Source organism: Antechinus flavipes, chromosome 2 (assembly GCF_016432865.1).
Source record: "Antechinus flavipes isolate AdamAnt ecotype Samford, QLD, Australia chromosome 2, AdamAnt_v2, whole genome shotgun sequence".
NCBI lineage: Eukaryota > Metazoa > Chordata > Mammalia > Dasyuromorphia > Dasyuridae > Antechinus > Antechinus flavipes.
The window spans coordinates 387,726,223-387,739,317 of NC_067399.1; the positions used below are offsets into that span (position 1 = coordinate 387,726,223).

Here is a 13,095-nt window from a genome sequence, read left to right on the forward strand (position 1 = left end):
GTGATTTCATTTAATTTTAAATACAAGCTTTTTTTTTTTTTTTTTTTTCCCCTTTGGACTTATTCTTCCTTCTGATATCAATTCTTGAATTGGAACTTTTTTTTTTTTTTTTTTTTAAACCAGAGTCATGCTCTGTCCCAGGCTACACTTGTGAATGAGAATTTTGTTCCTGCTTGGTCTCACTCTAGATTCCTGAGTTGTCCTCTACTTTTTAGAGTTATCTTTGAATTATATCTTTAGGACTTTCTAGCATGTGAGAACAGAGGGCTAGAGACGCCAAAGCACATTCTCCCCTATTCCCAGGATCTTTTCAACATATTACTCTTTGTTCTGTAGACTATATTTGTCTGTGGCTTAGGAGCATAAGGGATAGGAGGTGTTCTCCTGTTTGGCCTCATGCCTCTGACTGACCTTGTGTAATTCTGGGATGGGATAAGTCACTCACTGTTGTTTCTGATGGGATTTTAAAAATCATTATTTGATCTCATATAAATATAAAGATTTTCCTCTGGCATGTATGTAGAGCTGGATTGTTGGTCTTCCATTCAGGCAGCTGTCTGATTCAATTTTGTGGGAGGGGAAAATTTTGTATCCCCTCCCACAAAATTGAATCATTAATTTGTGAGTAAACAAACAATAAATAACTGCCATGGACTGGGCACTGTGCTGGGAACTGGGCATAAGAGACAGGAAAATGAAAGTCTTTGCTTTCTTCTATATTACCTTCTATCTGGGAATGCAATGAAATAGATACATAAGTATACTCAGAAGACACACAAAGTATTTAGGAGGGTGCTGGTCATGGAAGGGGGAGAGAGAGGATCAGGAAAAACTTAATGGAAAAGGTAGTACTTTAGCTGTGTTTTAAGAGAGATGATTTTGAAGTTAAGATGAGAAAGGAATGCATCCCAGATACCTCGAATAGTTAGGCCTTGAAATAGAAAGTGAGAGTGCCATGTGTGAGAAAGAAAAGAAAATTATATAAACTTAGACTGGAATGGTGGATTGGGCTCAGGTTAGGGAGGGCTATCAAAACTAAACAAGGGTTTTTCCATATATAGGTAATCAGAATACACTGAAGCTTACTAAGGAAGTGGTATGGTAGATACAGATTCAAGCAGTAGCTGTGTGGGGCATTAGTTGCAGTGAGGATACACTTGAAACTATTTAGGAAGCCATTGTAGCAACCCAGTGGAGAAAGGTTGCCAGTGTGAACTAGAGTGGTAGCTTTGTGAGTAGAACAAAGGGGACAATTGCAAGAGATGTAGAGATAGAAAAGGTAAATGGATACATGGTATCAAGAGTCTGGAATAGAAGCAGAGCCAACCTGGCAGAGTACAAGCTGGGACCAGATGAAATCTCCCAATGTTGCTCTCTAAATAAGTGTAAAACAACTACTCAAATCAAATTTTGGAGTAGCGGAGCTAACAAAAGGTCAGAGGGAGGCTAAGACAACTTAGGAGGTTCATAGGAGAGATTTGTAACACCAGAGAGAGCACAGATGGATCACCTTAAGAAGATGGGACAACTGGTCAGAAAAAGATTTCTGGAGAACTTTTACAGGTACTTTGTGTAGCTAATGTACTGATTGGCAACTCTGTTACCCATAATCAGTTTGGGGTCATAATTCCCAGGCAGAGAAGTATCTAAGATTGGTCACAAGGAAGCATGATTCCTTTATCACAGTTTTAGGGCCAAGAGGAATACTAGCACTTGCAGCTGCAGGGAAGGCAGAAAAACAGGGTTCCTTTCTAGGTAAGATCAAAGTACAGACTAGGAGAATAGTGATCCCAACTCTTCTTGATAATAGCACCTTGGGAGCACTGCAAATAACTTTAAAAGGCACCATGAAAAAAGCCTAAAACAATGCCTCCCCACTTCCAAGTGAGAAGAAGCCAATCTTAACATAAAGTTCAACATGAAGAAATAGGCTGGAAAAATAAACAACAAGAAAAGAATTTGACCATAAAAAGTTAATGTCATGGCCCAGAAGACCAAAGCAAAGTTAGGAGAGGATAACAGTATGAAAAGAGTTATTAGCAAAATCTTAAGAGAAAAATGGTAACTGGTCCCAAGGTCAAAATTTCTGGAAGATTTAAAGAAAGAGTGGTAGAGAAAAATGAGAGTGGTGAAAGAAAATTCCTTAAAAATTAAATGTGGTTAAATGGAACCTAATGACTCTGTGAGACTTCAAAAATCAATAAGAATCAAAATAATTTTTTTTTTAATGGAAGAAATTAAATGACTATACATTATCAAAGCTAACCCGGTTTTCTGTGTTTTCTTTTAAATTATCTTTTGTTTTCTACTTTGTATTACACATGCTTCTGTTTATCTGTTCTTTCTCTGGATGCTTTCTCTAGCATCTTCCTTATTAGGTCCTTGAAATTGATTTACATATGTTTTATTCCCGGAATCACTTAATCATTCAAACTGGTTCTTAGACCATTATTGCTATCATCATGGAATTTTGCTTGTTTCACTTCTCATTATTTCATGCACTTCTTTATATGTCATAAATCAATCAAAACTAAATAATTTTTTTTTTAAATCAGTGGATTGCCTACTATTGACTTCAGTTTACATGGTTTGGTATGCATATAATTGCGTGTTAGGCCTGTTTCCTGTGAACGCCTCTTCTTTGGAATGCTTTTATTGTGAATCTATTTTGAAAATTAAAATGATCACTATTGGATGATTGGTTTCTCCTTAAAGCAAAAATCACCTTCTTTTGGAAAATGTATTTTTCAAAGCATTCTTTTTTAAAAACAAAACAAAACAAAAAACTTGAGATCTAAATTCTAAACCACCACCACCCCCCCGCCAATTTTCCCACTAATTTTGTCTTTTCCCAATTATATGTAAAAACAGTTTTTTTTTTAACATTTAGTTAACAAACCTTTCCCCATCTTCCCTCCTTTCCCCTATCATTGAGAAGGCATGCAATTTGATAAAGGTTGTACATGTTTAGTCATGCAAAACATATTTCTGTATTAGTCATGTTGTAAAAGGAAACAGACAGAAAATGCTGAGGGGGGAAAAAAAAAACACAAAAAACCACTGTGCTTTGATCTGTATTCAGATTCCATTAGTTCATTCTGTGGAATTGAATGGTAAAAATAAGTTGTTGTTGTTTGTTTGTTTGTTTGTTTGTTTTTAAGAAATATTCTTAATCTTTTCTGTGATGTAATGGTAGAATTGTTATCTGATGAACATTTTTCAACCATCAGTTCATTCTGTTTAGATTGGCACAGAAAGAAAAGTCTAGTCACCAAATCTGGAGTTTTTGTGGATGACCACAGTGAATAGAATCACTTTTAAAGAAATTTCTGGAGAACTGGCATTTTAAAATTTAATCATTTTATCATATCAGCATTTTATTTTTAATGTCTTTGGTTCCACATTTGGTTTAGAAATGCTTGAAAAGCGACAATGGTTTTCACATATCGGCTGAAACAGATGGTAACATACGCTGATCACACCTACTGAGAGTATTTATATAAATGATCTTAAAGTCTGAAAAAGATTCACATGTACAGTCTAGTCAATCCTAATTAAAATGATAACTTCAGTACAGGGCATATAATGTTGAAATATGTTTCCCAGGTTTGAGGGTAAGCTAGATTCATACTTCTTTTGTTCTGAGAACATATTTTCTCATTTAAGGCAGCATTATGTAGTGTGAAGAATGCTGGAATTAGAATCTTGAGAGACCTGGATTTGAACCTTGTATGAAAAGCATTTCACATCTTTAAGGTTCAGTTTCCTCATTTTTGATATCGTATATTTGAAATCAGAAGATCTGGGTTCAAATCTTTTGTCCCTTGCTACCTGTGTACCCTTTGGCAACAACAATAACAACAAAAGATAGAAATACAATGCAGTACAATTTATTACTACTATCACCTTCTATGACTTTAGTCAGGCAGTTAGATGGTGCAGTGGAAAGAATGCCAAGCCTGAAGTCAAAAAGACTCATCTTGTTGAATGCAAATTTGACCTCAGAAACTTACTAGCTGTGACCCAGGGTAAGTCATTTAACCTTGTTTGCCTCTGTTTCCTCATTTGTGAATTGAGCTATAGAAGGAAATAGAAAATTACTCCAATACCTCTGCCTGCAAGACCCCAAATGAAGTTTCAGTTTTCAGTTGTAACAGTGAGCTAAGTACTAGAGATACAAATAAGAACAAGAAAGTCCCTGCCCTAAAGGAATTTACAGTCTGATGAGGGAAGCCAACCCCAAATGGAAACTGAATTTTGGGGAGAGGGGAGGAGTTTTTTTTTTCTAGTCCTGCTATCCCTGTAAGCAGAAGCAGAATCGGTCTAGGATATGAGGTTTAAGTAGCAATGCTGAAATAATCTCCCTGATGATGACAAGCTCATCTCTTGATGAAGTTTGATGAAGAAAAAGAGAGCAAATGAAGAGGGGGTTGTTAGAATATTTGTTTGCCTGGAACCCAGAATGTGTGGACCTTGGACATGAAATAAACCTGGAAATTAGATGGGTACCAGAGTACAAAGGGTTTTAAATAGAGGTCATAGGGAGTTATTAAAGTTTATTGAGCAGGGAAGTGATGACATCAGGTTGTGTCTTAGGAATATTTACTTTGTATGTGGAAGATGGATGGGAGGTTGGAAAAGCAGGTAGGCATGGAGGCCAATTAGGAAGTCTTTGCAACAATTCAGGTGAGAGGGGGTAAGGATCTGAACAGGGTTGACGGTCATGTGATAGAAAAGAGAGGAACAGATTTGAGAGATGGGAGATCTGGTAACTAGTGAAGTGAGCAACAAACAACTCCAACAAACCATGAAGTTTTACATCTGACCAAATAATGATCACAATAATTAAATGTGAAAACCAGTAACTTAACCCCACCACAGAACTACACAAAAGGTCAGTCAGAAGTCGATAAGAAAGCAGTTGCACCCACTCCTCCTTCCTACAAAATCGGCATCTGCCCAACAGAACCTCCCGCTGAGATCAGAGGATCTGATCTTAGGATCTTAGGAAGTGACAGGAAAGGGATAGCATAGACAGACATTAAAGGGCCTTGAAGTCTGTCTGTCTCTTGGGACACCAGATAGGGCTATGAAGGTACTGAGGTAAAAGGAAGCTAAAAAGAGTAAATATGATAGTGCAGAGAGCAAGGACAAGAAAACCAAAATAGGAGGTGGGGAGGAGGCAGATAATGGGAGGAGTAGCAGCAACATCAAGTGAGAAAATGGCTGAGAAAAAACTATTAGAATTAGCAATTAAAAATCCTTAGTAACTCTATAATAATTTTAGTTTAGTGATGAAATCAGAAGTCACATAGAAGGACTGAAGAAATGAGAAAATCAGTGAAACTTGTGAGGGGAAGTCTGATCAACTCAGTTCTCTCCACACATCATTATTTTGTTTAAAGTCCACATATGACTTCACTCCCCACCACTCTTTAGTTCCTTCCTTCCTAATACTTCCAGGATCAAATATCAAATCCTTTATCTCTTAAATCCATTTTCAACCCCCTTGTCTTTTCCAGGCTTCTTATTTTTTTACTCCCCTTTATGTATTCTTCAATCCTATGATACTAGCCTTCTCTCTCCCTCTTCCTGACTCTTCGTGGCATCTTCCCACGCTATCATTTTTTATTAGCTGTCCCCCAGACCCAGAATGCTTTCTCTTCTCATATTTACCTCTGATTCTCTTTAAGACTTAGTTCAAATCCCGTCTTCTGCAAGAGTGCAGCATAGCCTGTGCAAAACTGTTTGTGGCAGCCTTCTTTGTAGTGGCAAGAAACTGGAAATTGAGTGAATGCTCATCATTTGGAGAATGGCTGAATAAATTGTGGTATATGAATATTTTGGAACATTATTCTGTAAGAAATGACCAGCAGGATGATTTCAGAGAGGCCTGGAGAGAGTTATATGAACTGATGCTGAGCAAAGTGAGCAGAACCAGGAGATCATTGTATACAGCAACAAGTCTATATGATGATCAATTCTGATGGACATGGCTCTCTTCAACAGTGAGATGATTCAAACCAGTTCCACTGGTGATGAAGAAAGTCATGTTTACCCAAAGAGAGAACCGTGGGAGCTGAGTGTAGATCACAACATAGCATTCTCACTCTTTCTGTTGTTGTTTTCTTTTCCAGTTTTTTTTCCTTATTGATCCAATTTTTCTTGTGCAGCAAGATAACTGTATAAATATATATACATATATTGGACTTAGCATATATTTTAACACTTGCAATTGGACTACCTGCCATCTGGGGAAGGGAGTGGGGGGAATGGAGGGGATAATTTGAAACATAAGGCTTTGCAAGGGTCAGTGTTGAAAAATTATCCATGCGTATGTTTTGTAAATAAAAAGCTTTAATTTAAAAAAAAAAAGTGCAATGTATATTTTAGTAAATACTTAAGTGATTTTGAAATAATTCATATCGTCATTTTAGTGCATGGTTTTTTCTAGAAACTGTAAAAGAGGTAAATCCTGTAAGATTTCCACTTAAACTACTTTTTTTTCCCCCTAAGTAAAATAAATTGAAGGCCAAAGTTCTGGAATGTTATCCATATGTCCTCTTTTAAATTTTATGGTGGTATAGATTCATCCCTGTAGACTTGCAGAAGCCCAGATTCTGTTAGTTTGACTGACACACTGAAAAACAGTAAATAATCCCAACTCCAGTAAGTTTGTCCACTGGGACTTGAGACTGAACTTTTAAACCTCTATGGTAGCTGGAAATGTAGTTGTAGCTTTTGTTCTTCACTAATTTTAAGTATGCCAGTCAGTGAACCTTTGGGTGACTATACTCTTTTCTGTTTAACTTGGTTTCTTTAGAATATAATTTTAAAGAACAGCCAAGGAATTTAGTCCCTACTTTTTACTAAAAGAAATAGCTCAGTTCATTCCTTTCCCTTCAGGAAGCTATCAGATAAGGTCTGATGCTCACATATTACTGCTTTCTCAGAATCCCCAAGTAATACACAAGATCTTTGTATGACTGAGAGAGATTTTCTCTGAATCACCCCCTCTCCCTCCAATCCAGGATTTGTGCCATGATAGAGCAACCCAAAGATAACTTAAAATTTCAAACTTACTTTATTTAATGAAAAGATGTCAATACCATAACATAGAATATATTTTACTTGATACTATAGCTGTATCTAATGGTGAAACATGGGCAAATCGTGATATATTCTTTAAAAAAAATCGAAGGATTTGGGAATAGCTGTCTGTTTAGTAACATATAATAATCTCAGTATTGTAGATCAGGGTATATGAAAGCTTGATTCTTTTTGTTGGGTGTTTATTTTTTCTCGTCACACCCATTTGGTGTGTTCTCATTCTTTTCTTTGAGCAGAGACTAGGCAGGGTCTATTTTGGGTTGTGGATGTTACAGGAAATATAGAAGTGGTAGCAAAATGCATATAAACGTGATTAAATATAGGCCTTTAATTTCCATCTCATCTTGACTCAAACATAGAGCTAATATTAAGCTACCTTAATTTTAGGTAGTAATATTCACAAATTTCACTTAAGTGTTTTCCCATGTGATCTTAGGCTCTTCTTTAAAAAAAAATAGTGTCTATAGGATCCTTAAGACCTGTATTTAGTGATTAGGCAAATTATAAAACTACCTAATCTTGGACTGCTTTTAAAACATTTCCTTTAAATTGTTCTATTCGTACTATCTTCCATTCTTAGATGGGTTTGTTCATTGTTGCCTCTTTACAACAAGACATGATATTTAGGCTGAACTAATCTTTTTAAGCACCAGAGACTGGTTGTTTGATTTTGTTGGTGTAAAAACCTCCTCGTGAGGCACTTCCTCTATGGTAGGTCACCATCTTCTCTACAACTTATCTGGATTACTGAAAATTAAAGTGACGTGTGTGATATAATATTATATTATTCCCTTTTTATAGACATGAAATTGAGTTTTATAATGGCTTATTTGCCTGTGGTTATAAAGTTAGTAACAATAGACAAAATTTGAATCTTAAATCTTCTTGACTCAAAGTCTATCCTGTATTCAAAGACTTGGCTTAGAGCATACCCTACATTGAGATTCAATAGTTCTGGGTTAGATTTATTATTCTGCTCTCAATGTGACCATAGGTACATCTAAGCTAGCCTATTCCCAGTTTTCTCACCTTTAACATTTGTCTAAATTACTCTCTAAGCTCTCTTCGAAGTAAAGTATTTGTAGAGGGAATTGTATTTGTCATCATACAGGAAATGTTGCTAATTTTTCATTATATAAAATATAAAGCTTTACCAGCTATTCTATGCACTGTTGTAATTGGAAAGATACATATTGAAATTTTCATTTTGACAGTAAAAGTTTTTCTGTCAATGTGAGGGTTAAAATTGAATATGGGAACAATTTTTGGTCCAGTGGAAGAATGTATTTGGGGGAAGAACATAATTGTTAAATTTTCTAACCAAGTATAACTGGTTTAATTGTACCATTGAAAATGAGATTAAATGTGTATTCCTTGACATCTTTTTTCAGGTTATTAATGCTGCATTGGCATTGGCTGCAAAACCACAAAGTAAACTGGCCCAGGAGAATATGGATCTTTTTAAAGAACAGTGGGAAAAGCAAGTCCGGGTTCTAACAGATGCTGTTGATGACATAACTTCCATTGATGATTTCCTGGCTGTTTCAGGTAATAAGATCATTTATTTAAATATACATTTTCATCTAGGTTGTAATAAGAAAAGCCTAGAATTTAAGTGGTAAATTGTTTTTTTGTGTTGCATCAGTAGCTGTCATTTTAAAGGTGGGGGCGGGGAAAAGTTGAACTTTTCCTCTGACTCTGGGAATACAATCCATGACAAGTATCACAAAGACATGTGCCTTTCAAGTTTTGCTTCATAGTTTGAAATTTATATATATATGGAAAGGATTTTTTTTTAAGACTCTTCAAAAAAAAAAAAGCCATAGAGTCTATAGGATTCTTAAGATCCTGTATTTAGTGATTAGGCAAATTATAAAACTATTTTTCATTATCTTGGGCTGGTTTTAAAGCATCTTCTTTAAATTGTCCTATTCATACTATCTTCCATACTTAGATAGGTTTGTTCATTATTGCTTTTTTACCATAAAACATGATATTTAGGTAGAACTAATCTTAATTTTACTTGGAACACTTTTTGCTTAAAGGGAAACTTTTTTCTAAAAGGAGATCTTTTCTTTCCAAAAGTCTTTTCCTTTGCACGTAAATGATAATGGACTTATCTCTTATTTTAAGACAAACAGACAAACAAAAAAACCCCAAAACATTAAAAGCTCTTCTGTTTCTGATACACAGAGAAAACAGGGAGGAAATTTTTAAGTGCCATTTAATTATGAATTAGAAAATAATCTAGGTAATTTACCTTATAAAAATATTTGATTTCATTATATAAACATAAAGCAGTAACATCACAGTAAATTACATCCGTAAAGAAAACATTTATCAGATGAAATTCATAGTCTTTATTGCATTGAGATAAATTTCAATTCCATGTCCTCAGAGCTGAGTAAATATAATAAATGCATTTTCCATTTAGCAAATGCCTCCTGTTTTCTTTGAATGCATTAAAGCATTCTCTGGGACTTCATAGAGCCACTGATTGCATGGAGGAAAGGTCATTTTAGGGCTAACCTTAACTATTGTTGCAAATGCAATGTAAAATTTAGGAAGTTTTCAATGGAAACAATAGGCTTTAAGTATGTCCAGGATATTGTGCTTTAGCTGTGACCTCTTTGAGGCTTAGCATATATTCTGTATACTAATACTGCAATGCTTCTTTGACTATCTTCCTTGAGAATAGTCCATTGCCTATGTGTAGGAAAGCTTCTAGGTACTAATTATTCAAAAGTACCTAATCTGAGAAAAAAGAAGGAATACTATACATTATATCAGTTTAGCCATAGCTATCTGTATTTGCTATTTAATCACCTGCGGACAAGTGCCAAAAATGCAGCTATAAGGTTTTGTAGGAACTCTTGCCCTTCTGTTGTTTTTCCATTAAAATACATAATTATTTCATAGGTCTAAACAATATTCCTGTCTTTTTGTCCTTTAACGCAAACAACAACATAATAGAAAATCTACATGACAGGATATTGCATTCCTGAAGTTTTCTTTTTCTGGTTAGATTTTGTGGGTCCTAAGATTTGTCTCCAAGCATTTTGCTGATTTCTTGCAAACCTTGGAAGCAAACTACAATATACTAAAAACAAATGTTCTCCTGCAGCATTTTTCAGATCGCTTAGAACAACAGGAATTTTGCAGCAGCAGAATGGAATTTAGGCATTACCTTTAGGGTGAGACACATAAAACAAAAGTATATGAAAGAGAAATTCAGTTCTTTAAAAAATATGCGGGCTGTCTGGATCTGTTTTTAAAATTTATGCACGCACCCACACGCACACATACACACGCACACATATTAGAGGTTTTTTTGCCTGTATATAAGACAGAAGCAAGAGTAGTTTGACTTAATGGAACAAGCCATTTCCCAGGCAAAAAAAATATATCACAAAAATATATCCCAGGCTAATTCTAAGTATGGAGATGAAAGGAAATATTTTTGTTACATACTTGTTCCCATTCAGTTCACTTAGCAACGATAGTTAGCAAATGGAAACTATTTGTGAGATTACAATATAGCACATTGTGTCAGGAGTATGCTTTTGGTGGACTTGAGTTAATTTGTAGTCAAGAAAATCACTATAAGGTCATTGCGATACAGAAACCATTTTATTTTCTTCTGAGTGACCTTAAGTGAGTCAGATGCTTTTGTATAGTTGTTAAATCATCCATTCTCCTACTTTGTAAGAATAATTTAGAGACATGGATTCTCCCAGACAGTTGAAAATAACTTTTAAGTTTCCTTGCTGCCACTCATAACTCCTAACATCCACAATAGTTTTCTATAACTTGTTCATCCATTCCCCCAACTTATTTTTGTTTAAAATATGTTAACATATTTTGTGGCTTCCTCAGGATTACATAGCTAGTAAGTGTCAAGTGTCTGAGGTCAAATTTGAACTGGAGGTCCTCCTGCCTGGTGCTCAATTCACTGTACCACCCAGTTGCACCCTCATTCTCCCAATTTATGAGCATTGCTCAGTCTCACTTTTTGGGGGGGGGGGAGAGCTCAGAGCTATTGAGATTTTTGTACATCCTTTGGGTTTGTTTTACTTAGGACTAATCCCTCCTTTAACCCTTCCTCAGTTTAATGTTCCCCTTGATGTCCTTCCCTTTTCCCTTCTATTTCACTGTGGTGTGAAATATATTCATGTAACTAGCTGTATTTATGTGTATATTTATGTTTCTTCTTCTTTCCTTCAGTTCAAATGAGACTGAACCCCTTCTCCTACCCCGATGCCTCTCTTTGGTTGTTTAGATGTCTATAAAATCCAGATTATGTATGAGATTTTCCCTATTCCTTTCCTACATCCCCAGTCCCTCCCTTCAGTGTATTCCTCTGCCTTTCTCTTTCCATTCTTTTCTTAAGATCATCAAAGCCTAACTGAACCACTCCCAGGCCTTGTCTTATTGGACTCCCTCTATGAACCCTATTCAGAATGTTGCCTGTAAGTATATAACACTTAAGATGTTAGTATTCAGCCAAGTCACAATATATTTATATTGACTGCCATTTTAAATAAAAGTTTGAAATTTATTAGTGATAAAGACTTTAAATTACATTCTAATTGAATTTGATAAATCTTTCCATATAAATGCATTGTACTTGCTCATCTTTATGCTTACGTGGTGTGTGTGTGTATGTGTGTGTGTGTGTGTGTGTGTGTGTGTGTGTGTGTGTGTTTTATAAAGACTAGATCAGTGAAATTGATATTGTAATTATGTCTCTTATGGCTAGGTAACTTAGAGCAGCAAATTTTGGGGAATAATTTGCCACCTTGTTAATTTTAAACTATCCTTTTTGAACTGGTTATTTTATAGGGCTATTTGAAATTTATTAAATTGATAAGTTTTAGAAATTGGCAGCAATACAGTAAATAATGATGTCATTTTATAGCAATGGAAATTTCATAGTTAAGATTGCTGCAGTATTTCAGATCAGTTATTTTGTCAGTATAGATTCTACTTATAACATTAATGCAAAAAAAAATCTGTTTCTTAGTAGACAGTCTTTATGAGTTGCTTTATGAATTGTTCATCAATGATGAAGGGACTTGTTTTGGTTACCCCATATTTTAGCTGTAATGTCCTCAAGTAAAGTACATATTAATCCACTGCTAGGCCCATTAGTTTGTCCAAAGAACATAGAGTTAAGAGGTTTAGATTAATTTAAATGTAGTACTTGCTCTCTCTGTGACTCTCTCTGGGATTCCTTCTTTGTAAAATGATTGAGGTAAAGTAGATGTAGTAGTAGTAGTTGTAGTAGCAGATTCAAAATCCAGTGTGTTATTTCTTAGGTTTTATTGATCTCTTTGATTTTGGTCAGATTCTTCTGTATAAAGGGAAATGACTGATACAAAAATCAGTCAACAAAATTATCTTTAAGTGTGTGCATTCACTCCCAATAACAATTGACTTTTATATAGCACTTGAACATTTTTAAATTTTAATTTAATTTTATTTTATAATAACTTTATATTGACAGAATCCATGCCAGGGTAATTTTTTTACAACATTATCCCTTGCACTCGCTTCTGTTCCGATTTTTCCCCTCCCTCCCTCCATCCCCTCCCCTAGATGACAAGCAGTCCTATTTATGTTAGATATGTTGTAGTATGTCCTAGATACAATATATGTTTACAGAACCGAACAGTTCTCTTGTTGCACAGGGAGAATTGGATTCAGATTCAGAAGGTAAAAATAACCCAGGAAGAAAAACAAAAATGCAAATAGTTCACATTCGTTTCCCAGTGTTCTTTCTTTGGGTGTAGCTGCTTCTGTCCATCATTTATCAATTGAAACTGAGTCTTTGTCAAAGAAATCCACTTCCATCAGAATACATCCTCATACAATATCGTTGTTGAAGTGTAAAGTGATCTCCTGGTTCTGCTCATTTCACTTAGCATCAGTTCATGTAAGTCTCTCCAAGCCTCTCTGTATTCATCCTGCTGGTCATTCCTTACA

General features: G+C 35.2%; 1 protein-coding gene across 1 annotated transcript in view; it reads left to right on the forward strand.

Moving 5' to 3' along the window:
* The window catches only part of CTNNA1 (catenin alpha 1), a 154,812-nt gene that overhangs the window by 128,117 nt on the left and 13,600 nt on the right, over positions 1 to 13,095 (forward strand). The window contains exon 11 of the mRNA XM_051978486.1: positions 8,502 to 8,658. Within this exon, the coding sequence (XP_051834446.1) occupies positions 8,502 to 8,658 (157 nt within the window). The remainder of the gene's footprint in view (positions 1 to 8,501; positions 8,659 to 13,095) is intronic.